Here is a 26,500-nt window from a genome sequence, read left to right as displayed (position 1 = left end):
GACCGGCGCTCTGCACGGTGGGAAATGGAGGCCGCGGAGGAAGGGATCTCGGCGAAGCCATCCAGGCTGCGTGTGTCACTCTTCAACATCTGCTGGCTCTATGTGCTCGCGGGCGGCCAGGGCAACCGGAAGCACTTGCTAAGGGCCGGCGCCGCTTCCTGTCGGTGCTTTACGATCGCGGCGGGGGGGAAACGGCGACGCGCGCGACACTTTACGACTCACCGGGTCGCTTCCTGGGCAAGATGGCGTCGGGCAGCGGGGTAGGTAATGGGCTTACTTTGGAAAAGGAGGAGGAAGGAAGGGCTCTGTCTGCTCCTTGTTTTAACCTTTAGGCATTTCGGGGGGCAGGGGCGGAAAGCCCCCTCAGCTCCCGCCCCTGCCCCCCACACCCTGCGCCCACCGGCCTCCCGTGGGGGGGGGGGACACACCGGAGACCCCCCCTCAGGCCCCGTTCGGGCGGACGAGGGTCCCGCCTCCTTGGCCGCCCAGCGCCTGTCACGCGCTTGCCCGTGTTTACTCACAAGTAAGCGCCCCGCAAGCCGCGTCCTGGCGGGTCCCGGCCAGGAAAGCTAACGAAGAGCCTCTGTGCTCCCCTGTGTCTTGTGGGATGCAGCGCCCTTAACTTCCACAGACCTCAGGGACTCGCAGCTTGGTCCTGTGGAAGTTAGCTGCGCTTAAGCCCCTTGAAGTAATCCAGTTTAGGTAGCTCGGCTCTGCATGAGACTGAGCTGCCAGCTGGGTATGAAAGGGGTATGTAGAAATGACATGGCTGGTGTCTTTTTGGAGCTGGTAATATTTTGGGCATGCACAAAGAGAGAGAGAGAGATGGTTTCTGCAAAATTCAGAGGTGCAACCTTCAATTGCGGTGTCACCCAAGACCCCAAAATAGCACAAGAAATTTGTAGACCCCAAAGCTGCCTTTGGTTGCTTTCTTTCCAAAGAGGAACTTAAATATTTTATTTACTTATTTCCGCAGGACAACTTGATTTTTACTGACTTAACATTTTAATCGCATCCTTTCCCCCAGGAAGCTTAGAGCAGCATATATTCAAAACAAACCTATGCGATAGGATCATTCTAGAATGGCCAAAGTGTCAGCAAGTCAGTTTTATGGCTGTGTGCGGCTTTGAACACCCTAGCCACTACCTCACTTACAGAACAATAAAATACTTTTTTTACTCTGGGGCTTCAGGTACACAGCTGTTAGGCAGGTTGAACAACTGCTGTATCCATTGCATGTTTAATTTGGATGGACAGGAGAGGAACTTGCACAATCAGAAGATACAAAAATGGTGTAAAAATATCAGATATGCACCAAGTGTCCCCTTGAAATTCCACCAGTTCTCACCAGTTTGGGACTGTGCCCATATTCCATCAACACACGGTAGAAGCCAGTGAAGCTCACAATGTTGGGGACACACTATGCCTCACTATACACACATCACTTAGGTGGGAAGTGATCCACACAATGTGGCACATCTGAACCTGTTAGGAGGAGCACTGTATAGGCCCTTTGGCCCACCAACTCCCTTAGCACCTCTCCCACCTTTCTTCTGGTTGACCAACCTTGTTGGGTGGCGTCCCAGCTGGGCTCATTGCCCCTGCTCCTCATCTCTCTCTGCCCACTAGTGCACACTGAGAGACCTGATCTCTCACAGTCCTGCAAAATTAAGTGATTAGAGTGATTAGAGAGAAGCAGGGCCACTGCCCATGAAGCTCCCAGCTCCTTCTCACAGTCCCATCTTGAGGCTAGGTGAAGCCAGATTTTTCTAGGTGGGAAAAGAATTCAGCATTCTCCAACAACACAGAAACACCATTTGTCAATGTCAGAGCCTTTATTGAGCCGCTTCAGTGAAAGAAAGAGACGTGATGCTACAAATCAATTGCCTCAGCAGGGCCCCTGGTTGTACACCAGTTCCATGATAGGAACACTTGCACCTCCTGCCAGACTGTCTGTCATGGAGCTTGCAAGAGTACAGGAGCCTACAAGGGTCAAGTAGGCTAACAATCTCTTTTTATAAATTTATTTAAATGTTAAGATTAACAAACAATCATCAAGCAAAAAAAAAAAACAATTTCCATAAGTTCCCTTGGACATCCCTCCTCCCCTTTTGTGGGTCCTTATGTTCACTTTTTCTGCTGCATCTTCTCTGTTAGTCCAAGTCTATTAAATCTCCGATAAAACCATAGTCCAAATTTTAACTACAGGCGTCATTCCAATCCTGCTAATAATTTTAATTGTTTACAATGATTTTTTAGGCAACTTACATATTTTCTCCATTCCTTATTGAAATTGTGGTCTTCCTGATTTTTCCAGTCAGTTGTGCAATTTCTGCATAGTCCATCAGTTTAATCTGCAATTCTTCTCTGGTAAGGACTGTACCTTCTTTCCATCTCTGGGCTAGTAGTGTCCAGGCAGCAGAGGTCACAAACATAAAAAGTCTTTTCTGGTCACTTGGAATTTTGGCACCTACAATTCCTAAAAGAAAAGCTTCTGTTTTTTAAGAAAAGGTTATTTTAAACATTTTTTTTTCAATTCATTGTATATCATCTCCCAAATTCTTTTACTACTTTACAAGTCCACCACATATGATAGAAGGTGCCCTCTTTTTTCCTTACATTTCCAGCAAGTGTTTGATCTTGCTTTATACTTTTTAGTTAATTTGCCAGTAGTTAAATACCAACGACACATCATTTTCATATAATTTTCTTTCAAAGTATAGCACGCTGTAAATTTTAAGTCCCGATTCCATAACTTCTCCCATGCTGCTGATTGTATTATATCCAAAATCCCTCACCCAGTGTATCATTACTGATTTGACCTGTTCGTCTTCCGTATGCCATTCTAATAATAATTTATACATTTTTGAAAGTAATTTAGTCTTATTTTCTAAAAGCTCCTTTTCAAATTTAAAGGTTTCATTAAAGAAATCTTTCTTTTTGTCCATCTTAAATATATAATTCAGTTGATTGTATTGTAACCAGTATGTTATGCAGACAACTTATAATCATTATTTAAGAAAGAGATTGGCCTATAATTTTTGACTAACAACATGTCCGTTTCCGGTTTTGGGATAAGTGTGATATAGGCATCTTTGCAGGAATCTGGCACCTTCCCTGTGATTAATATCTGATTCATTACGTCTTTTAATGGTTGTGCCAGATATTCTTTTAATTTCTTATCGTACTTTGCTGATAGTCTGTCTGGCCCTGGCAAGTAGGCTAACAATCTTAAGTCATTGGACTAACTGCAAGGAACACCACGGCTGCTGGGTATGGTGTGGGCCACCCTCCTGTTCCACATAGAACAGGTATGGGATAGTTTTTGGGAGAGTGCAAGGGAGACACAGATAATGAACCATGACTTTTGTCAGCAGCTAGAGCACATAGTCCCTGGATGAATGTGTGTGAGGGAGAAGAGAAAGAAGAGCAAATGGTCCCGCCTCCACCACCTTCGGGGTTGCAGTGGAATTCTGTAAACTGAGAACCACTCTCAGTTGGATGGCCAGATCAAATAGTGGCCAATCTTCCAGAGGCCACCCATGACATCTGGCTGTCCGTCACTTGACATCCTATGAAGCCAGGCAAAACCAATCCAACCCAAAAAGCAATGGGGCTTGTGTTCAGCACCAAATGTAAACAGTGGTGAATGCAAGCTGGGACTGCAAAAGAACAATTGGGAGCTACTCCAAGGCACACACAAACTGGTTGCTCCTTTGCAACTACTTCTTTACCTTTTATCGCCTGACATAATATGATGTCAGGTGAGTGTGTCAGCCCAAAACAGCCTTGAGGGTCAAATTAGGAGACCTGTCAGGCTTAGTATTCTCCACTGCTACTGCTGGTGTGCTCCCATGCATCTGGGCTGTGATCACACAAGGCAAATGTGTCCAGGAGTCACTTCCAGCAGTGGGCATGAGTGGAATGCCTGCTTTTTGTCAGCAGAGAGCTTTCTTGTGTGGGAGACAGTGCTCCCTTCTGTTGGGGGAAGAGTGTTAAAGCAATATACAGTATTTGTATATAGGAAGGAGGGTTGGGGAAAACATGAGAGACAGTTATGAAAGCTATGCAGTATTGTTTCTGTCCTTCGTTCCTTGTTCCGCCTGATGCTGTCCTGGCACCTGCAGTTGTTGGGTGTTTGTGTCTAGGGTCCTGAGGAGAGGCCTTCTTGGGAATTTAGGAACAGCAGTGTGCTCAAGTTTTCTATGTGTGTTCTGTGGGCGGGCTGTTTGTGCAAAGTGCCCTGTCTCCATCATCTTCCACTGTGAGCTGTAAGTGTGCATGACATGAAACCAGGGAGATAAAGATCCATGTTTTCATTTGTGCATAGGTGATCTGGAATTAGGAGTGAGGTTGCTGATGGTACCAAATTGTACAGTGTGGTAAAACCCAAAAAGGGATTGTAAGGGGCTCCAAATTTATCTCTCCATGCTCAGTGAGTGAGCATCAAAATGGCAAATGTGATTAGATATAAGCAAGTGTAAAGTGATGCACATTGGGGCAAAAAATCAATCTCACATATATACTAATGATGTCTTATCTGGTAGTGGTTGATCAGGAAAGAGATATTGTGATCAAGGTGGGTAGTTCAATGAAAATATTGACACAGTGTGCTACAGTGCTGAAAAAGGTGAATTCCATATTAGGGATCAGTGGAAAAAGGATCAGTAAGCTGCCAGGATCATTGGAGATCATTCTTACCATGTGCAACTTGGATGGGATCAAGCTCTTCCAGGGAAACACAGAAGCATTTAATATGTTGGGAACACAAAAATGCTGGCAACAGCCAACCTTTTCTGACAACTGGAAACCTTGCATTCTACATACAGTGGTTCCTCGGTTTACGAACAGCCCTGTTAATAAACTATTTGATTTATGAACTCTGCAAAACCGGAAGTAGTGTTCCAGTTTGCGAACTTTACCTTGGTCTACAAATGGAAGCCAAAGGGTGGAAGGGCACCGGCAGCAGGAGGCCTCATTAGGGAAAGCGCACCTCGGTTTAAGAACGAACTTCAGCAACAGATTAAGTTTGTAAACCGAGGTACCACTGTACATGATTTTCAAATGGGTATTTAGAGGCGTTTGTGAGAAAACAATGGTGGAAACATTCCTCTAAATTTCCAGGTTTGGGATGTTAGCCCTGGGACTCATGCAGAGTTTAGCAATTAAGCCTTTGGTTGAGGGCTGCTATGAACATAGCTGACAACGTTTTCCTTTTTAAAAGGGAAATTCCCTTATTCCGAATAGGATTCCTCGCAAGAAAAGGGAAAAGTTCACAGCTATGGCTATGAACTGTTGAAGATGTCTGTTTAAAGGAAGGGAAATTGAGGGAGAGAGAATTGACCTGGTAGCTTATAGTGTTGTGGAGGCAAGCATTAGGTTGGGAGCACCACATTCCTAGTCTGAATCCTAATGATTGCCTTTGTATCCCACCTTTCCTCCAAGGAATTCAAGTTGGCATTCATGGTTCTTCTGTTCGTCCCCATTTTATCCTCACATCAACCCTGTGAGGTAGGTTAGGCTGAGACACAGTGTTAGAAATTGAGATATAAATGTGGTGAGATATAAATGTCACCACAACGGAATGCCTAGGTGCCCCACAGATCAGCTGATCTGCACAGCAGTGCAGCACCAAAAGAAACATTTCTTTTAGTGCCATGCTGCCCCACAAGCTAGCTGAATGGCATGGTATGGCAGCAGCAGCAGCCTGCCAGATGGAGGTGTTAATCGCCAAACTTGATGCCCAGACATCTCCACTTCCTCACAGAATACTGGTTGCCTGTTGTGAAATGCAACTGGCACCCGGTTAGTTTCGGACACTGCTAAGACACTGGCCCAAGGTCACCTAGTGACTTTCGTAGCTGATCAGGGATTTTAACCCTGTTCTCTCAGGTTCTGGTCCAACACTCTAGCCGTTACACCACACTAGCACAGTAGGAAAGAAAGAAGGGAATAGGCAGACAGGAGTTTGACCATTTGGGGATTGCAGACCAGGAAGCCAAGGAAGCTAGTCTGCCAGGTTTTTATACTAGAATGGCATCTGTACTTTTTAGGGTGGCATAGAAGAGAAAATCCCACTAGGGGCAGGGGAACCATATCTCTGGTACAATTTCCTCACGGGTCCAGGGGCTGGATCTGGAAGTGGGATCCAGTTGGAAAGAAGCAGAGAGTGTTTGCTTATAAATTTCACAAATTGACAGAGTTCTCTGACAAATCTGCCAATGTAAGGCAATGTAAACTGTGGTTTGACTTGCCCTCAACAGCAGTGTACCTGTGGGTACAGCTAAGAAACTTGTACCAGGAGCCAAGAACTTGGGTGATGTACATGTCCAGCTCAGACATCAGATTGATGAGCTCCGGCTGAAATTCTATCCTCAACTGTAGGTTTGAAAGAGATGCGCTGTACAGCGACCGCTGTGAGGACAGGAAGCTGGGCTAGATTGACCTTTGCTGTGATCCAGTAGGGTTCTTCTTGTGTTTCCCTGCCACAGCAGACACAAACTATTTTCTTCTCTAGAGCTTCACCTTAACTACGCTCTTGTTTATCCAAATATTTTGCTACCCAAATGTGTTTTTTTGTTTGAAGAAATGCATTTGTACAATCGTTAAGAACAAAAGTATCACATTAGAGGTCCTTTTTCTGGTGGCAGCTTTGACTGAATCTTGTTTTATGCAGCTGAACATTTCCTGTGTTTTTGTGCCCTGTGATGAACGTTAGCCTGAGGTCCTTTTTTCTCCTTAGCTTATGTCTTCTCTTGGGGAGAGATTCACTGTAGCTGCTAAGCACTTGTTAAAAGATGTTGGGGCTTCCAGCAAACCCCTCGTTTGATCACACTGGAAAAGTTTCTTTGGAATCACAAGCCATGCCTTATTACAGCAAGATCTGAAGTTGAGTTTGATTCATTTCTCTCTGCCTGGCCTAGGGACATGGCTAAAAGATCTTCAAAAGGCTACAGCTTCTTTTTATTATCTAGGAGAAAAGTGAAGCAGCTAGTAAATTGCCTTCTCTCCAGGCACAGGCCAACTTTGATTTGTGATAGTGCTGCTTCAGTGAGGTTGAATCTGGAAAATACCCTTCCCCTCTAATGTTAATTTCTGCCTTGTAAATCTCCTTTCTTCTTTTTACCTGGAGAAGTGGCTAATGATCTTAGTCATGACATGTTTAAACCACTTAACAGGCTCTGGGAATAAATGAATCAAGATTTCAACCCCTCTCTGGGGCTCTCTTAATTCTTAGCTGTAGTTGTTTGCAGTGATTCCATTTTAAGAATTGCAAGGGGTAAGAGTGGCATGAAAATTTGATTCCAGTGCTGCACTTCTTTTAAATGAGGCTTCTGTTGCTTGTTTTTATTGTTGTAAGATCATTCATTTGACTAATAAGGGGGAACATGACTTGTTAGGGTGCTAAGGCTTTTCCCATTTCCCCCAAAGTCATAATTAGATAGAGAGAACTGTTTGCAGACCACTCCCCCCCCCTGCTTAATCAATACAGACTTTAAAATGCACATATTTGAAACCACCCAGTAGTGTATTCCACCTATGTCCATGCTCTGTAGTGTTACCCTCACTGTTAAACGACCTACGATTCCCAAGGGTCTGGCAGACCTTTCTGCAGTGGCAGAGCATGCCTCGCTGGCACCCTGGGCATGCGCATACTGCGCCATGGAGGTGGGGTGTGCTGCTGGAGCGACTGCATCCTTCTCGGATTCCCTCAAGCTGTGAGTGTAACTTAGTTGAGATCCTGTGCACTCCTCAGAAAAACGGAATGGGGGAGAAACCCAACTCACCCTAAAAGCCTATAGGGGCACCAGTCATTCTCTCAGTGTCCATGGTAACATCCCTGACTCCTACCATTCACAGAGCTCTGTGTGGTTAACTCCCCATCATAAGGAGCCAATCTATGCAGTGACAAGGAAATGTCTCAATTATACCCTTCCCTCAGCACCAACCCATACAATCAGCCAGAAACAGACATATCACAGTACCTGCATGAACCACTGCCTGAAGGAAAAATACAGCAACTGTAAATCTCCAGGAATCCCTGCACATAGGGGTCCTTATTTCCTTATATCATCCACACAGATTACAGTGGTACCTCGGGTTAAGTACTTAATTCGTTCCGGAGGTCCGTTCTTATCCTGAAACTGTCCTTAACCTGAAGCACCACTTTAGCTAATGGGACCTCCTGCTGCCGCTGCACCGCCGGAACACGATTTCTGTTCTCATCCTGAAGCAAAGTTCTTAACCTGAAGCACTATTTCTGGGTTAGCGGAGTCTGTAACCTGAAGCATATGTAACCTGAAGTGTATGTAACCTGTGGTACCACGGTAGTAGCCATCATGCTTTTGACTGCACAACACAAAGGGAAGAAAAGAGAGGCAGTACAACAGAGCATCCGGATAGCCCCCAGTAAAGGTAGTACCAGTGCAAGAAGGGCTCAAGGCCCAGTGTTAGACAGGAAGGAGGTATGAACTAAGACAGGGGTCGGCAACCTAAGGCCCATGGGTTGGAGGAGTGCCAGAAATAGCCTACGTGTACGGGTGCTCCTCCGACCTGGAAGAGCGTTCGTGCGCACATGCCCATCCTCAGACAGACGGAGAGTCGACCGGCTCATTCTCTGGTTAAAGTTGCCGACCTCTGAACTAAGATAACCAACAATGAATGAAAAACTCCCTGGAGCTTGAGATAATGAGGCTGGAAAATGGGAAATGCAAGTTTGAGCCCTATCCTGAAGAGCTGTGGGAACAAGGCCCAACCCATCTTTTGCATGCTTGGTCAGCAGCAGTCATCTCAAGAAGCAAAAATGAGATCAGACAAAACTAGAACCATATGCATTCAGTGTCTTGATTCCCTATCCAAATCTGCCTGGGTCCTGGGTCCTGGGTCCTCTAGCATCTGTTTCCTGGTCTCAACTCCTCCCCTTCTTGCCTGTTGCAACCTGCCAATCCCAAGATGGGATTGGGACTCGTGATATTCAAGTACTTCAGGAGATAGGAGAAGGACACATAAAATCATGGAATTTGTAGAGTTGGAAATGACCCTGAGGATCACATAGTCCAGGCACCCCTAACCTTCGGCCCTCCAGATATTTTGAACTACAATTCCCATAATCTCTGACCACTAGTCCTGTTAGCTAGGGATCATGTCACATACAGGGATCAAACCTGCAACGTTGGCATCATCAGCACCACGCTTTAACCAACTGAGTTATCCAGGCCACGTGACAGGGCATTTGCTATCTCTCACCCATAAACACACATACATAATGGATGGCGGCTAACAGTTTGAGGTTGAGTCCTGACAAGACAGAAGTACTGTTTTGGGGGGACAGGAAGTGGGCAGGTGTAGAGGACTCCCTGGTCCTGAATGGGGTAACTGTGCCCCTGAAGGACCAGGTGCACAGCCTGGAAGTCATTTTGGACTCGCAGCTGTCCATGGAGGCGCAGGTCAATTCTGTGTCCAGGGCAGCTGTTTACCAGCTCCACCTGGTATGCACCACTGAGGCTGAGACCCTATCTGCCCGCGGACTGTCTCACCAGAGTGGTGCATGCTCTGGTTATCTCTCACTTGGACTACTGCAATTTGTTCTATGTGGGGCTACCTTTGAAGGTGACCTGGAAACTACAACTAATCCAGAATGCGGCAGCTAGACTGGTGACTGGGGGCGGCCGTCGAGACCACATAACACCAGTCTTGAAAGACCTATATTGGCTCTCAGTATGTTTCCGAGCTCAATTCAGAGTGTTGGTGGTGACCTTTAAACGGCCTCGGTCTAGAATACCTTGAAGGAGTGTCTCCACCCCCATCATTCTACCTGGAGATTGAGGTCCAGTGCTGAGGGCCTTCTGGCGGTTCCCTCACTGTTAGAAGCCAAGTTACAGGGAACCAGGCAGAGGGCCTTCTCGGTAGTGGCACCCACCCTGTGGAACGCCCTCCCACCAGATGTCAAAGAGAACAACAACTACCAGACTTTTAGAAGACATCTGAAGGCAGCCCAGTTTAGGGAAGCTTTTAATGTTTGATGGATTACTGTATTTTAATATTTTGTTTTGGAAGCCACCCAGAGTGGCTGGGGAAGTCCAGTCAGATAGGCGGGTTATAAATAAATTAATAAAACAACAACAACAACAACAACAACTTCATTTGTATGCCACTTTTCCATAGTTGAAACCATGCTCAAGGCAGCTTACATAATTACAAACATCACAAAAATAGTCATAAACAATAAATAAAACATCAAAAAGTACACTGCCAAACGGAACAATTTTTGCATGAATAATAAGAAAATATACAGTGGTGCCTCGCAAGACGAAAAGAATCCGTTCCGCGATTCTCTTCGTCTAGCGGTTTTTCGTCTTGCGAAGCAAGCCCATTGACGGCTTAGCGGATTAGCGCTATTAGCGGCTTAGCGGCTTTTAGCGGCTTAGCGGATCAGCTGATAAGCGGCTTAGTGGCTTAGAAAAGGGGGGGGGGGAAAGGAAAAAAACCCCCGCAGGAACTCGCAAGACATTTTCGTCTTGCGAAGCAAGCCCATAGGGAAATTCGTTTTGTGAAGCGCCTCCAAAACGGAAAACCCTTTCGTCTAGCGGGTTTTCCGTCTTGCGAGGCGTTCGTCTTGCGGGGCACCACTGTAAAACTAAGATACAAAATATGAATATCAATAACAGCAACAACAGCCCTTCCCCCAACAACGCTCTCTGAACAATATCCTAGCCCAAGCGTCTGTTCAGCAGTCTCAGCTTTGTAGCTGGAGTCAGTCAGGCCCCACCCTCCCAGGCCAGGTGGAAAAAGGCTTGCAAGGCAGGGAGCAGGTCTTTCAGAGCACTGGTCTGGTGTAAAGTTGGCCCAAGTTCAAGGGTTTTATTCAACTAACTTTTATTCAGAGTAGACCCAATGGTCATGTGTAATTAGGTCAATTAATTAAAATGGGTCTATCTACTCTGAGTAATTGTAGTTGGATACTACCTAATGTGCTGATTGTGGCTGCCTAATAGGCAAGGTTGGGAGCAGTCCAAAGCTGAGAACGTTGCCAGGCCACTCCAACAGGAGGTGTCTTGATGGACCAACATCCACATATAGCCAATTGCTTGTCTGTCATGGGTTTCCTTTTATATTAGGGCTAGGGCCAGGGCCCCTGGGCCCCAGCTCTGGCTCCAGCTCCTGTGAAGTGTGAGAGGCATGCAGGTTATCTGAAGCACAACATAAACCCAAATGAAGCTGCCCAGACCCATACAATCCGCCATGGAAGCCATATGTGCAGGCCCACAACTAAGAAATATCAGGTTGGTGAATACCAGGGAGAAAGGCTCTTCAGTGGTTGCCCTAATTCTATGAAACCTTATTTGTGGTTAGTGATGTTAAATTTTCGAGAATAATTTTTCAGAGAATATTCTCGTTTAATGAGAATATTAGAGAATTTTCATTTAAAATAGGAGAATATTCATTTTAATGAATGGAAAATGATATAATTAGTTAATATACATGTTTATTCATGGGTAAGCTTGTTCGGATGGCAACCAAAAAGGGTACAGATACTGTTATTAAATGGGGCAATGCAGTGAATTCACATTTTTTGATTTTTTGCACCAAACTTGAAATTGAAAATTCAGCGTAAATGACTCACGCTAATCACTAAGTCTGCCACTAACCGTATATTTATCATCAACTTTGAATTCTAATTATGTTGTGTATGTATGAAATGTAGCTTTTAAAGTAAAAGGAATAAAAAAAAACCTCAGGTCTACTACATGAGTACATACGAATTCAAATGTTCATCACATTAAATGAATAGCATTTTTAAAACTAAAAAAAAAAAAAAAAAAGTTTTCTGTAGCTCACATTTCAGAACTGCCAATGGTGAATGACACAATGTCCAGTAATTGTAACTGGATCAAAAAAATAATTATTCATTACTTACATTGGCAGTATCACAGCTTGGCTGATTATTTACTAGATATTTTTTAATGTGGGTTGTAAAACTAGAATTTACAGTTTGTGGAGAATATTCTCCAGAGAATTTTCTAGCAGAGAATATTTTCACCTCACCTCACTATTTGTGGTGGCCCTAATTCTTGGAAACTTTATTTGTGGACCCTAAAATGCTTTCTATTCCAGCAAGCTCTTTCTTTTAATTGCCAGTTTTCTGTTTTTAAATGGCTGTTGCTTTATGGATTGTTTTTACTATGATGTTCTTAATGTAATTTTTTATTTGTTGAGCTGCATTGTGAAGGCTTGGCTCGAAAAGGCAAGATAAACATAATACACACAGTTACAGATAGGTAGCCGTGTTGGTCTGCCATAGTCAAAACAAAACAAATTCCTTCCAGTAGCACCTTACAGACCAACTAAGTCAGTTCTTGGTATGAGCTTTCGTGTGCATGCACACTTCTTCAGATACACTGAAACAGAAGTTTCCAGACCCTTCTATATAGTGAGAAGGTGGGGAGGGGTATTACTCAGAAGGGTGGTGGGAATGGGTGATTGGCAGATAGCTGTGATGAGCCTGTTGACGACTCTTAACGACTGCAATAGGTCTTACAGGAAAAAGCAAGGGGTGAAAAGGTGAAAAATGGCTTTGTCATGTATAATGAGATAAGAATCCAAGGTCTTTGTTCAGACCAGGTTTCTCCATGGTTTTGAGTTTGGTGATAAGTTGTAATTCAGCAGCTTCTCTTTCCAGTCTATTTCTGAAATTCCTTTGTAGTAAAACAGCTACTTTGAGATCTTGTATAGAATGTCCTGGGAGATTGAAATGTTCTCCTACTGGTTTCTCTGTCTTGTGATTCCTGATGTCCGATTTATGTCCGTTTATTCTTTGGCGTAAGGTCTGGCCTGTTTGTCCAATATAGAGAGCTGAAGGACACTGTTGGCATTTTATGGCATACACAATGTTAGACGATGAGCAATTAAATAGTCCCAAGTAATAATACACACACACACACACACACACACACACACACACACACACGTGTTCATTCAGATGTTTATTCTAAATTGATTATGTGTGTTTCAGTGTAGAAATTCTTTCTTGAGTCAAATGAAATAAATTAGAGATATGCCTACTGTGTGTAAAATAATGCTGGGGTGTTTTTGGGGGGAGGAATTATGGAATGGTGCTTGGTATCATAGGCTATTTCATGTACAGTGGTACCTCGGGTTACATACACTTCAGGTTACAGACTCCGCTAACCCAGAAATAGTACCTTGGGTTAAGAACTTTGCTTCAGGATGAGAACAGAAATTGTGCTCTGGTGGTGCGGTGGCAGCAGAAGGTCCTCTTAGCTAAAGTGGTGCTTCAGGTTAAGATCAGTTTCAGGTTAAGAACGGACCTCTGGAACGAATTAAGTACTTAACCCAAGGTACAACTGTACATTTGCTTTATTCTTAGGAATGAAGTTATGTGGATTTTGTCACTTATTAATGCAACCCTCTCAACCCAGTGGTTGTAGCATACAGCTGATGTACGCAGAGGGTTGTTGTGCAATCTGAGCTCCTTCTCTCTTAACTTTGTTTGATGGTCTCCCCCATAGGTTTATTCATGAACAGGGAGAAACTCAGAATGAAAAACCATACAGGGGAACCTGTTTTTGTGCTTATTTAGTTGTTGCAGAGTCGGGATGCAATGTTAGAGCAAGGCTAGAAGATGCTGTCTTGCTGGGCTAAATGAGAAAGTATCTGTCAGTAGAACTACAACCCCAAAGAAGAAAAGGAAAAACAGCGAAAGAGAGAGGTCTCAAGGCTCTTACGCTGAAATTCAAATCTTGTAATCCTGCAAAGGGTGAAAGAAATAACAAGAAAAAAGCACCAAAATTAAAATGCTTGTGTAGAAATGCTTGACTAATTTTATTTTAGATTTTTCATTCTAAGTATCCCTTAGGCTCAGGCTTAGTAACAATTTAAAAATGTAAAACTTAACATAATTTAAATTTGAAGCTCTCCTCTCCTGAATGCTTTGGGCAGGCAACATTAATTTAAAACAGTCATAGTATTTTTGAAGGCAGATTAAAAAACTTGAAAAATACTAAAACTCTTCTCTTTCCCCCTCTCCTTTTCTTTTAAAAGTTGAAAGCTACAACTCAGCTACCCATATTACATCTGGCTACGAAATGGTAGTTTAAGCAGAGGTCCAGGTTTGGAACATCCAGAAAAAAATGGGTTTCCAGAATTAAGGAACTGCTGCTTGAGAACACCTTGCTTTTTGCTGTTTGGTGCAGGAATGGCAGAATTAAGAGGCTGACTCAACTAGATGTAGGGCTGGCCCATGGAGGCATTCCCCCTATATATTAGGCCACATGTGGTTATGCTTGAATAGCACATCTGTCTGGCCAAGCAGGTGGTTCTATGTCCTGTGCTGCTAATTGTTACGAGGTTTAAAAATATGGGAAGCAAGTATAACCCACATTCCTGAAATAAATTGCCTTTTTAACCTTTAACCTTAAATGGGTCTAAGAGTCGATCTTTGGATGTGGCCGAGTTTTGCACCCCATCTGTGAAATAGTTCCCCTGCTCTCTTGTACTATGTATCTGTGTTTCTTTATCAGGAGGAGAATTTGCCCTAGAATTTCCTAACATGGCATCTGGGTGGCTAGGTGTCACTGTGCCAAATGCTTGCCCCATTCTATTGGGAAGTCTCTTTGTTTTTTAAAGATATGATGCTTGTTTCCTTGGGAAAACATAAGGCACACTCTGCCTCTTCCTGTTTTACAAATCTGCCTTGTCCTGCCTCATAGGATTCCTATTGGGTCACATCAAAGGTTCATCTGGTTCCACAACCTGTTTCCAACAGTGGTTAAGCAGATGCTTTGGAGAAGCCGTGAAGGTGGACATCAAGGCAACGACTTTTCTCAATTTTATGTTCCCCAGCAACTGATAGGTGTTGCCTAAGAAACTAGTGATTCCACTGATAAATTTAGCCTCCATAAATTTATCTAATGTCTTTTAAAAACCAGCCAAGCTAATGGCCATCACCGTACAGTAAATTCCATAAGTTAGCTGTATATTGGGTGAAGAACTACCGTATTTTTTGCACCATAACACTCACTTTTTTCCTCCTAGAAAGTAAGGGGAAATGTCTGTGCGTGTTATGGAGTGAATGCCTGCGGGTGGCGGGGGGGATCTGCTGCAGTCATGAGCAGAGGATCCATGGTTCCCCTTCCTTCCCTCCTCCGTGGTTACAAAGCATGGAGCCACATGGATCCTCAGGATTTTTGCATTGTGCTACTCCACACTCACTGTCAGATCACATGTCTGTGGCCACAGCATGAACCACAAAAATCATATATCCACTATTTCATTTAGAATATTTTTTTTCTTGTTTTCCTCTTCTAAAAACTATGTGCGTGTTATGGTCTGGTGCGTGTTATAGAGCGAAAAATATGGTACTTCTTTTGCCTGTTCTGAATATATTGGTCATCCATTCCATTGAGAGTGTTTTACTTGGTGCTCACTTTCATTTCATGGATTTATATCCTTGAGTGTCAGCCTGCTTCCTGGACACACTCAGATTCTTGCGTGCTTTTCAGAAGCTCAATGTACTTTTTTTGGCTGAAGTTAGCATTGTATAAGAAAGAGTTCTACTGTCATAGGAGGGGGGGACTTTTTTGCACCCTTTGCATATTTTTTAAAAAAGTCATTTCATTCTTTATTTACAGATGCAAAATATTTTTAATCAGGCACACCTAGTCAATAAAACAATCTTATAAATGATATCTCATTTCTGTATCCGAACAAATTATACCATGTTTAATTTTATAAACCCCTATCATGACCCACTCTTATTTACATTTCCCCCTTGTACTAAAAAGCTCGTGGAAGTCAAGTAGTATCCTTTAAAGCTTTCCAGGTATAACTCTGTTTTTCTAATGACTTGGTGATACCACCCTCATTTCGCAAATGCATATCATGCTTGTGCCAGCCTCCCATATCTACTCAAGTTCCTGCATGCTTGTTGGAAATCTTCTGCCTTTATTTTGCTATAGTTAGCAGAGAATAAGCAATAACACAGTGCCAGCTTCTTGGTCTTGTAGCTGTCTCCATCTGCTGTAAAGCATATTTCAGTCAGTGGAGGAGTAAAGTCATACCCTGCATCTGCAAAGCAGCTATTTAAAGATAATATTTTTTTTAATTAATCTGTTCTTGGGACTCACTGTTCAGTCCTATATATGCCCCAGGTCTGAGGTATGTGATGCAGCTACCTTGCCGAAGCTAAGCAAGTCTGAGTGTGGTCAGTAGGGGGACCCTGTGCCTGCCACCTTTAGCTCTATGAAGGAAGAGGGGATATAGATCAAAGAAACAAACAAAGGTTTACTCAGAAGCAAGTCCCACTTTATTCGATAGGGCTGAACCCCCAAGAAGAGTGCTTTCGATTGCACTTTCAATTGGTTGGATTGCTATGTGGGGCTGCCTTTGAAAAGTGCTTAGAAACTTTGACTGGCTCACAGAATAGCAGCCAGATTGCTTGCGCTACTTGTTTGTAGTCACCCTTGGTGGTTTGCAGGACTAAGATTTCCTTGCTTTGCTGAAGTGAATGTTGAATTTCTGCATTTTCCTTTGGTTTGTAGGCTAAAAACCTGGACTTCCGCCGGAAGTGGGACAAAGATGAATATGAGAAGCTTGCAGAGAAACGACTCACGGAAGAGAGAGAAAAGAAAGATGGTTTGTAACATACTGACTTCTTCCGTTAAGAGCCACCGGCTTAGTTTGTAGAACATAATGCAGGGGGCAAAATTGCAGAGGAAAAATACAGACTACTTAATTCTGTGTTCTGCTTCCATCCAAAACAAATTGTAATAACCGGTTCCTTTCCTGATGCTCTTGATGCAGTTCATGAAACAAAGAAAGATTAAGAGCAGGTTCATCTGATTTTAGAAGCAGGGAATTAAAAGTAAGCAAGAAGACTAAGTTGAAGTTCTTGAGGAGCATATTTTGTCCAGTGTATAAACAAAGTATTGTTTTGCATTTTGAAATGCAGTTTTGAATTCCTGGTTTAAACTGAAGTATTTTAAGAAAACCTTATGGATTATGTTTAGGCAAACCAGTGCAACCTGTCAAGCGCGAGCTTCTTCGGCACCGAGACTACAAGGTGGACCTGGAATCCAAACTGGGCAAAACCATTGTTATTACCAAAACAACGCCGCAGTCTGAGATGGGAGGGTGAGTCATCCTGAGTCTTTGCAATGCTTGTTCATACAGCACACAGCAGCTAAACACCCAGATGCCTCTATCTCTGTTCTAAATCTGTGCCTGGGAGCTATGGTCAGGTGGATGAGGGCTAACAGACTGAAACTGAATCCAGACATGGTCATGGAGGGCACAGATTTTGCTGTGGCTAAGGAGGTTGGAATTTCCTTTGGATTTTTTAAATTGCACACTTCAGATGAGTAGACCTATTTTGTACTGGGCTCCACCCCTTAGGCATTACCTGATTACCAGAATTTTAGTTTCAAGTGCTAGTGACCCTCAGGGGAACGTGCCTGGTCCTTAACCTCTGTCGAGATTTTACACTGGTGATCAAGTCTGTAAAGCAAGAGGTTAAAAAGGCACACCCACCCCTCCAAACTTCACGTGGGGGGAAATGAAACTTTTAAAGTGATGTGCATTGGGAATTTGTGCTGCCCTCTGCTGTTTGGAGTGAGCTTTAAAGTGATGTGCATTGGGAATTTGTGCTGCCCTCTGCTGTTTGGAGTGAGCTTTTTAGCAGAACTAATAGGTGATAGCTGCTGCTAAGGATGAATGGCCTCAAAATACCACTCTATACCACCATGTCTGCCTATCCACCTTAATATCATGGTAGTTCAAGAGGGAGAAAATGTGCAGTGGGACAAGTGCTCTGACTTGCTGTGCAAATTCTCATGCGCTGCTCTTGCTTTGTGAGATAGCTCATGAGCCCCTGAAGTCTTGGGTACATGGCAAGTAGCAAAGTTCAGTCTCTTAGGCTCAGCAATAAATTTTTTATATTTTCTTGCACATGCAAGTTCCAGACTGAAGGACAAGGGGCTTTGTGTGGGGTTATTTCCACAGATGGCAACACAGAGCACTTAATGAAGAGAAATTGTGCCTGTATTCAACCTATTTTCGAAAGTTCAGTAACATTGACTAGATAGCCCTTGTGTAGTACTGTATTTTTCGTCCTATAGGCGCACCGTCCCATAAGGCGCACCTAGGGTTTTGGGGGGGAAATAAAGGGGGGGGAGAAAGTATTTCCCCCCCAGGTGCGGGGCTGGGGCGGGGGAAGCCCAAGCTTCCCCCGACCCCAGCCCCCAGAACAGGCAACTCTCCGCAAGCCGTGGGAGCCCAGCGCGCCCAGCCTTCGGCATGCAGGCAACTCTCCGCAAGCCACGGGAGCCCAGCGCCGGGCTCCCGTGCCTTGCAGAGATCTGCGTGAACCCACGAGAGTGAGAGGGGTCGGTGCGCACCGACCCCTCTTGCTCTCCAGGCTTCAGCGAAAGCCTGCATTCACCCCATAGGACGCACACACATTTCCCCTTCATTTTTGGAGGGGGGAAGTGCGTCCTATGGGGCGAAAAATACGGTACTCACCCTTAATTTGATATGAAATAGAAACTGAGAAGCCTTACGTAAAATAAATCTCCTGTTAGATATGAGAACTGATGTCCTTTCCCCCTTCCTTTCCAGGTATTACTGTAATGTCTGTGACTGTGTAGTTAAAGATTCCATCAACTTCTTGGACCATATCAATGGCAAAAAACGTAAGGATAAAGCACCTTTTTTCCCATTAGCCAAGAAATACAATGTTACCTGTCTTGGAAAACAGAGGAAGCTATCCTGATTGTCCTTCAGCAGTTTTTGGTCCTGTGGGACCTGCCAAGTGTTAATTCACAGATCTAGTTCCCTTTGATTCTGCTCATTCCTTTATTGGGAGATCCCAGAGGGAGACCAGATGCTTGTTACTCCTTTGAAACTTGTCTTCAGGGTTCCATCCTCTTGTCCAACGTGGACATGTAGCTCTGAGAGAGGTGATGTGAAGATATGATGTTTTCGTGCTCCTCTTAGTACTCCATGCACAGGTCTCCTTGGCCCTATGATCTCAAGTCTTTCTCAGTTCTGATTGAAACTAGATGCAGACAAACTAATTGCAGTTTAATAATAATAATGTTAATAATAATGAGGCTTGAGATAACGGTGGCTGACAAGGCCATGTGGCGGAACAGGCTCACTTCTCACTGATGTGGTTCAGTTTTCCTTCACCACTGAAACCTTTGGGTGCTTTTGTATCCTATTCATCTTCATGGGTAAGTGAGAACACCTAGGAGCAGTCTTCACAATGTTTATTTGAAGGAAAGGCTGCAGTCTCTCCTTTCAGACTAGAACTGAGCAACTTTCATTCATGTCTTCATGGTCTCAGGATCTGAGCACTGCAGGGCATAGTTGATTGGACTGTGTTGGCAGGGTTTCTATGAGATGAGTCACTGGGATGAATCTGTTTTATACTGAGTCATATCAGTCACCCTTGCTTTGCTGCCTGAGGGACATTCAACATGCAAAATCATAGGCTCTGCCCTTGAACTGTGGTCCTTCTTCAATAGCTTCCTCTAGTTTTTCAATCACAATTTATTGTTCATGTTTTATTGGATAAATCAGCCTTGCACCTCATTATTCAACAAGTGCTTGCATACTCCTCCTTCCCCTCCCACTCTGCTGCCATACCAACTTCCTCTGGGCTTAGGAAGACACCCCCCCCCATCATCAAAATGGGAAGCCAAACATAGGAACCTTTCTCCCTTGGCTGCCCCCCTTGATACTTGGTGGTCCAAGGAAAGAAGCAGCATAGTTGAAATGTGTTTTGTGTTATTTGATCTGCCTCCGTGGTTGGAGGCTGTATGTTGAATACTAGTTGCTGCAAACCACAGGAGGGGAGGGTGCCGTTCTGCTCAGGTCCTCCTTGTGGGCTTCCCATAGGCATCTGGTTGGCCCCTGTGAGAGCTGGATGCTGTGCTAGGTGGGCCATTGGTCTGATCCAGGAGGCTCTTCTTTTGTTCTTGTAAGCATTTTTTTAATAAGAAGAGGAAATCTCTGACTTTTCTGGACATAAAACTTAAAAGCTGTTCCCTTGGAGATTAGAGAACACCTTGGAAGTGTGGAAGCCTTCACTCAGAAGGTTGGGCGTTGATGAGGTCCCTGATTCATCCACCCATTTCCCGCTATTTCATTTTATGACTTCCTTGATCTTAGAGGAAGTCACATGAACACCCATCAGAAGGTAGCTTCTTCTGTGTGGCATTCTTTATTTGGAGCAAACTAGAATCTCTAGGGACCCCTGACCATTAGGTCCAGTCGTGGCCGACTCTGGGGTTGCGGCGCTCATCTCGCTTTACTGGCCGAGGGAGCCGGCGTACAGCTTCCGGGTCATGTGGCCAGCATGACTAAGCTGCTTCTGGCGAACCAGAGCAGCGCACGGAAACGCCGTTTACCTTCCTGCCAGAGTGGTACCTATTTATCTACTTGCACTTTGACGTGCTTTCGAACTGCTAAGTTGGCAGCAGCAGGGACCGAGCAACGGGAGCTCACCCTGTCACGGGGATTCGAATCGCCGATCTTCTGATCGGCAAGTCCTAGGCTCTGTGGTTTAACCCACAGCGCCACCCACGAATCCCCCTAATAATGGTGTTGTGGAGAGTGTAGGGTTCTTGATGTGTGGGGCCATTCTGCAACAATGGCTATTCATATGGAGGCAGACTCCTTGCAGTGCTTTGATAGCAGACCCTGCATGGTGGAGGTTAACTGTATCTCTCCACAGGGACCTATTGGTTTTTGCATCCCAGCAGCAGAATTCTTACAGAGATGCAATATTTGTTTGTATCAATATATACAAAAGCTTATGCTGTATTTGCTGTCTTATCAGAACAACTGCTGTCTTATCAGATCTTTTTTTTATTTGGTTTTGTTAACCAAACAAAAAACCTCGGTACTTGCTCCATCCAGACTGTCCCTTCCCCTACCCCCAGCAGGAGGACCATCGACTGGCCTGTGGGAAGGAACAGGAGCGTAAAGGAGGCAGGCAAAGAGGATTTCAGAGCCTGCTCCAGCTGGTCTGTTTCCTCCCCATCACAGGGCCAACTGACACCAGTTGTGCTGTGGCAGGAATCTTGATGACATTTATATTTTTTGAATATATATATTTGAAACTAATGTGTTTTGTTTTGCTTGTAAATCCACCTTTGATGTCCTTAAATTAAGATATAAATAATAATTGACATTCCCTGATACAGGTACAGATTTCCATACCTTCCTGAATTTTATCTATAAATAGCTATTGTTCAAATTTCAAACTACCTTCTAGTGTTTCTAAACAGACATCTTTACACCATGAACATGTGAGAACCTCCTCATCCCAAATTGTCCTTAAGTATACCTCCTAGGTATAAATATATTCCAGGTGACTAAATGAATTCAGTTGGAGGAAAGTAAAAGTTTGGTTTGCTTTTGAATGCCATATATTTTGCAAGCTCTCAAGTATTTGGGTCCCAACTGTTAGTCTTTTCCCATGTATTCATTTATATTACTGCATTTTTCTATTTCTGTTTTCTTACATGCCTAATTTTATGTTCTATTTTTTCTAAATAAATTTGAGGTTATTCAAGGTTCTGCCACTTGCCCTAGGTTATTAAGGTTATGCTTAACAGTCCTAGGTTACTTGATCATTGTCATATTTGGTCAGTTCACTGTCTTCACAGTTCAGCTATGATCCTGCTGTCTTATATGACAGATTTATTGTCTTTTATTATACTTTTATAGTATTAAAACTGTGTCCACTGCTTTAATGGACTCTGGGCCAAAAAGCAGTACAGAAAAAAATGTAACATAACACTTATTCTTTGATTACTTCCATTAAATGCAGAGGAGTGATGAATGATATAGTTGGAAAGCCCCAATTTTTTAGTATCCTTAGTTCTTGTTTGTGCTAACCAGATATCTCTACAGTTACAGGCTAAAGGATAATCTTTTTAATAGAAATGTTGATCTGTTCCCTTCAATATGTAAACCAAGGCAGTTAATAAAAGATAGATAACCAAAAAGGTTCTTTTTTTTAAAAAATAATTTTTATTAATTTTACAACACAAACAAAAAACAAACAAACATAACACGACTTCCCCATACCTCCCCTTCACTGCATCCTTGTTTTAAATTTTTTTAGCAATCCTTCATCCATTTTTATATTTAATTCTCTTTAAAATTTTCTTAAGCTTAAATTTTTACAGCTGTAATTCTTTATATCAAATCCCTTGACATCTTAACATTCCGAAATTTTACAACAATTTTTAAGATAAATTTTAAATTTTTCCCAGTCCTCTTCCACTGTCTCTCTCCTCTGGTCACGAATTCTGCCGGTCATCTCTGCCAGTCCCATAAATTCAGTCACCTTGGTCTGCCATTCTTCCAGATACTTTGCCAAGAGAATTCTTGCTGCTGTTGTTGCATACATAAAAAATGTTCTATCTTTCTTTGGAATCATTTGGCCTACCATGCCCAAGAGAAAAGCCTCCGGTTTCCCAAAAAGGTTCTGCTCCTGGCCCACACCGATTGCACCTCATGTCTAGATGATATATGCAGTGCATTCTAGCTTAATTAAACTCTGACAGATATAGATGCAAGAAGCAAGCAGAGTATGACTCATTAGCTACCCGTTTGTAGGAGATACAAGTCCAGCAGGCAAATTTGGTCTCATCCCACTTCAGACATGCAGTTTATGGAATTTGTCAACATGATCACTCAGGTGCACTCCCCCACCCCCATGGAATTGCTTCCTGTAGGGAAAAAAGAGTATTTGCAAGCTCAGTTGGCTTAGAGGCAATCCTGCAATGTTACAGAAGGCACCAGTCACTTGCAGCACAAGTCTAATTTGCTATGCATAGTTGGATATTAGCTGGGGTGGGGATGGAGGTAATCAGAAAGAGGGAGAGAGCACAGAAGATAGTTATTCCACTTCTTCCCTGCTGGGTCAATCAAGACCTTTAACTCTGATGCACTATTAATTAAGAGCTTGGTGAGCATGATTGCCTATATCTCAAATTAACCTTCGGAGTTAGCATAGCCTGCCCATATAAAAACAGGGCTGTACTGTACTGTGCAAAGCAGCCAGTTTCAAAGACAGCATTTTCACAGTTCTTTGCTACAGAAATGTAAGGATGAAAATGATTTTCAAGATGCAGCTTGGCTCTTAATCTTTTTCTCTATTGCCTAAGAGAGTCTGAAGTTTGGTCGGCTGTGAAGAGAGATGCTGGGGTGAGATGAAGCTACGTATCCAGAAAAGTGTAATATTTTGCTCCCAAACGGGACAAAGGTTTTTGCTTGGCTGCTGAATATTGGCAGGATTTCTGAGACAGTGTTGTTGGTTCCCTCCTTTTCTAGATCAGAGGAATCTGGGCATGTCCATGAGAGTGGAGCGCTCCACACTGGATCAAGTGAAAAAACGCTTTGAGGTGAACAAGAAAAAAATGGAGGAGAAGCAGAAGGATTATGACTTTGAGGAGAGGATGAAGGAGCTCAGAGAAGAGGTGAACTGTTGCCCGGAATGGAAACAATTAGCATACCTGGAAAGGAATAACACCTAACTAAGGGGCTTTCTGTCACAATTGGAAGGCTAAAAAGATCCATTTAACATGCTAAAAAATGAAAGTGTGGCAATACATTTTCTTAATTTTCCAGTATTTCTGAAATAGTGGTTGCTTTTGATCCCATCATAGTGCTGATACCAGTTTATTCTCACTCCAAAAATTGCTCTGGTCCTGTTGCTTAGGCAGGGAGCTAAAGCTGCCAGGGAGACATTTCTCTGTGTTTGGTCTCCTCAGTGCAACACTGACCTGCAGGTGGCAGCCAAGATTTTTCCTGTTGTCTTTCATTCTGTCTGCAGCAACCTCAGGAGGGCTTGCATTATTTCCAGTGTGTCTGTTTATAGGGAAGCTGTGCAGTTCCAGCACTTTTCCTTTTAGAAACCAAAGTGTGCCAAAGATTAGAATGATTTCTCTCACACGATAGGTGGACAGACTGGGGGAGATAGCCTGTCTCCCCCCTGCCCTTTCTGATACAGGCAGAACCTTTTTCTTTAACACGTTTTTGTCTGTGGGGGATTTTTACTTGTCGTGGGAGAGACTTCAGTGCCATCCATTGCAGCTTGCCCTTCCAGAAACAAAAGAAACCATTTCTTCACTTAACTCCTCAGGGCCTATGTGCATATTTTATGCAGGTTGCGGAACTCAGCTTTTTTTTTGCATAGAAAGTTGATATTTAACACAGAATTCACAGACCCCTTTATAGATCCCAGCCAAGAACAGAGGCTGATCCTTCCCTGGCTGTGTGATGTGTAGACCTTCTTTCATAGGCAAGTCAGTCTTTCATAGGCACAGTCACCTTTTCTCCCTGGAAAATCACAGAAGAATTACAAGCAACTCACAACTTATGTGTGTTTAACATATGTGATTTCAGCTTTACATGGTTGAAGGCCGGCTGGTTGAAATCACACAAATTAAATGCACAGAAGGTGGAGAGCTGGAAAGGTCTTTTTGCGCAGGGTTTTCTTGGCATGGAAAGAGCATTTAAGCTCCCAGGTGTCCTTACTGGGCTCTGGAAGGCTCTTGTGAGATCTCATGGGAACTTGGATGACCATGTGAGATCACACAAGAGGCCTCCCAGGACTTAGGGCAGGGTGCCCTTAAGACTCATTGGATGAACTGACTCTAGAAAGTAGGATTGTGTGTACACGCTATCCCCAAAATGTAACCCCTGCATAAGATTTGTGACTTACCTGTACAAGGTTTCATAGCAGCTTTGGTGAAACCTTTAGATAAGCCACACCAGCTCTCTTTCTTTCTCCCCCCCCCCCTCTCTCTCTCTCTCTCTCTCTCTCTCTCTCTCCCCCCCCCCCACCCCCATTTTACTGGCTGTTTGGCTGTAGGTGAGGAAAACCAATTGCTCACCAGTTTGGGGAAATGAAATTACCATGCCATATGGGAAATGCAGAAGTAGCTTCCTTTACAATTCCAACAGCATTTTTTTTAATTTTACAAATCAAGCCAATGGGTTTGATCTCTCTGCGTTTGCCAATGGCTGCTCTGAAAGAGCCCCACGGTGCCCCTGCATGTTTGAGAGAGTTGTGCAAACAGGATAGTCCTTTGAGCTTCAACAGCCTCAGTAGCTGCCAAGGAGTCAGTCGCTGAAGTCACACTTCTGCATCCCCCAACACGTCTGGCGCCGTTCCAGGCCTTGTGATCTCACAGAACGAAACATTTTGATTAGAGCTGTGGAAACCCTTTGATGCCAAAACCCCCCAAAGCCACTCAGAGCACAGCTTATGTTCCACTGAGCAGCTGTCACTCGGCTGTTCCAACAGCCATCAGATACTGACATTGTCTGTCGCCATCGTTCAGCACCACAGTTGTTGGAATGGGGCATCAGTACAGAATCCATGTCCATTGCTTTTAAAGCAAAGCTGCATTTTCATTACTGTTAATTTCTGGTGAAGCCTTTGGCATTTGTTTAATAGTAGTTGCTGACAGTTGCTGGACACACTGTATTCTTCACATGTCACTTCTGTGTGAGTGTCTTTGGGCTGCTGTCTTTCCACTGCTCCTCTGGGACCAACCAGAGGAGCCAACATTTCTCTTCCATCCATTGTTTGCTGTGCAGACAGGGAAGAAAATGTTGCCTCTGCGGTCTGATTCCCTAAGTTGTGTCTTTCAGATTTTGGTTGCGCAAGCGAGCTTGACTCATTTGGCAGTTTCCCTTTGTTGCAGGAGGAAAAGGCCAAAGCCTACAAAAAGGAAAAACAGAGGGAGAAGAAAAGGAGGGCTGAGGAAGACTTGACGTTTGAGGAAGATGACGAGATGGCGGCTGTGATGGGTTTCTCTGGTTTTGGCTCTACCAAGAAGAGCCACTGATCAGCCATGAACTTCCACCTGGATGGATATTGTTTCTGCCCTCATGATGCTTGAAAACCCTTGGAAGACTTTATTAGAGAATTTGTATCGAAATGTCCTGGTAGAAGCTGGCTGTAGGAGTTGGGAAGGAAACACACCTCTTCCTTTGTGGGGCTGGCTACCCCCTGCTGTTGCTAGTATCCTGCCTGCCTGCAAAGATAACATCACAATTGCCTGTGAGGTGGTAAACCTAAATATCTGATAAAGAACTTTAGCATCCCCCATCCCCCAAACTCCTTGGGGGATAAACCCATTTTCAAGATTTTTTAAACTCTTCATTTCCTATGATGAGCCTGCAGTTGGAGGTTTCTTTTGGAACCACCCTCTCTTGCCCCTGCCTTCAGCTGCTCCTTTCCCTATATGAGTTCTGCTTGCTTCATGTTGTATGGCCTTCTGTGCACGAGAGACATTCTGCTGAGTACACTTTTCCTGTTAATAAAGTGTTAAAAATCTTATACGTGGCTTTCTTTCAAAACTGTACTTCCCTCCATAAATGGTCATCCTTGTGTCATCCTTGTAGGTTGAGCTAGTGTGTGTTATCTTTAAGGAACCTTGGGAGTCTATTATAG

The 26,500-nt window shown here is 43.8% G+C and overlaps 2 protein-coding genes across 2 annotated transcripts in view; one reads left to right on the top strand and one right to left on the bottom strand.

Annotated features, from left to right (window-relative positions):
- Nucleotides 1-126, bottom strand: part of HARS1 (histidyl-tRNA synthetase 1) — a 36,014-nt gene extending 35,888 nt beyond the window's left edge. The window contains exon 1 of the mRNA XM_081872786.1: nt 4-126. The gene's annotated coding sequence lies outside the window, so the exon portion shown is untranslated. The remainder of the gene's footprint in view (nt 1-3) is intronic.
- On the top strand, nt 25-26,386 carry ZMAT2 (zinc finger matrin-type 2; the record flags this gene model as incomplete). Its single annotated transcript, XM_081872895.1, is given in 7 exon segments — nt 25-118; nt 121-260; nt 16,560-16,653; nt 17,028-17,151; nt 18,634-18,707; nt 23,368-23,513; nt 25,749-26,386. Coding segments are annotated over 7 exon segments (816 nt in total). The 3' UTR covers nt 25,893-26,386.
- Between the last annotated feature and the right edge of the window lie 114 nt (nt 26,387-26,500).

The sequence above is a fragment of the Podarcis erhardii genome, assembly GCF_964252035.2.
Source record: "Podarcis erhardii genome assembly, chromosome: 8".
Taxonomy (NCBI): Eukaryota; Metazoa; Chordata; class Lepidosauria; order Squamata; family Lacertidae; genus Podarcis; species Podarcis erhardii.
The sequence above is the reverse complement of the archived record's forward strand: the minus strand, read 5'-3'. Positions and strand labels throughout refer to the sequence as shown.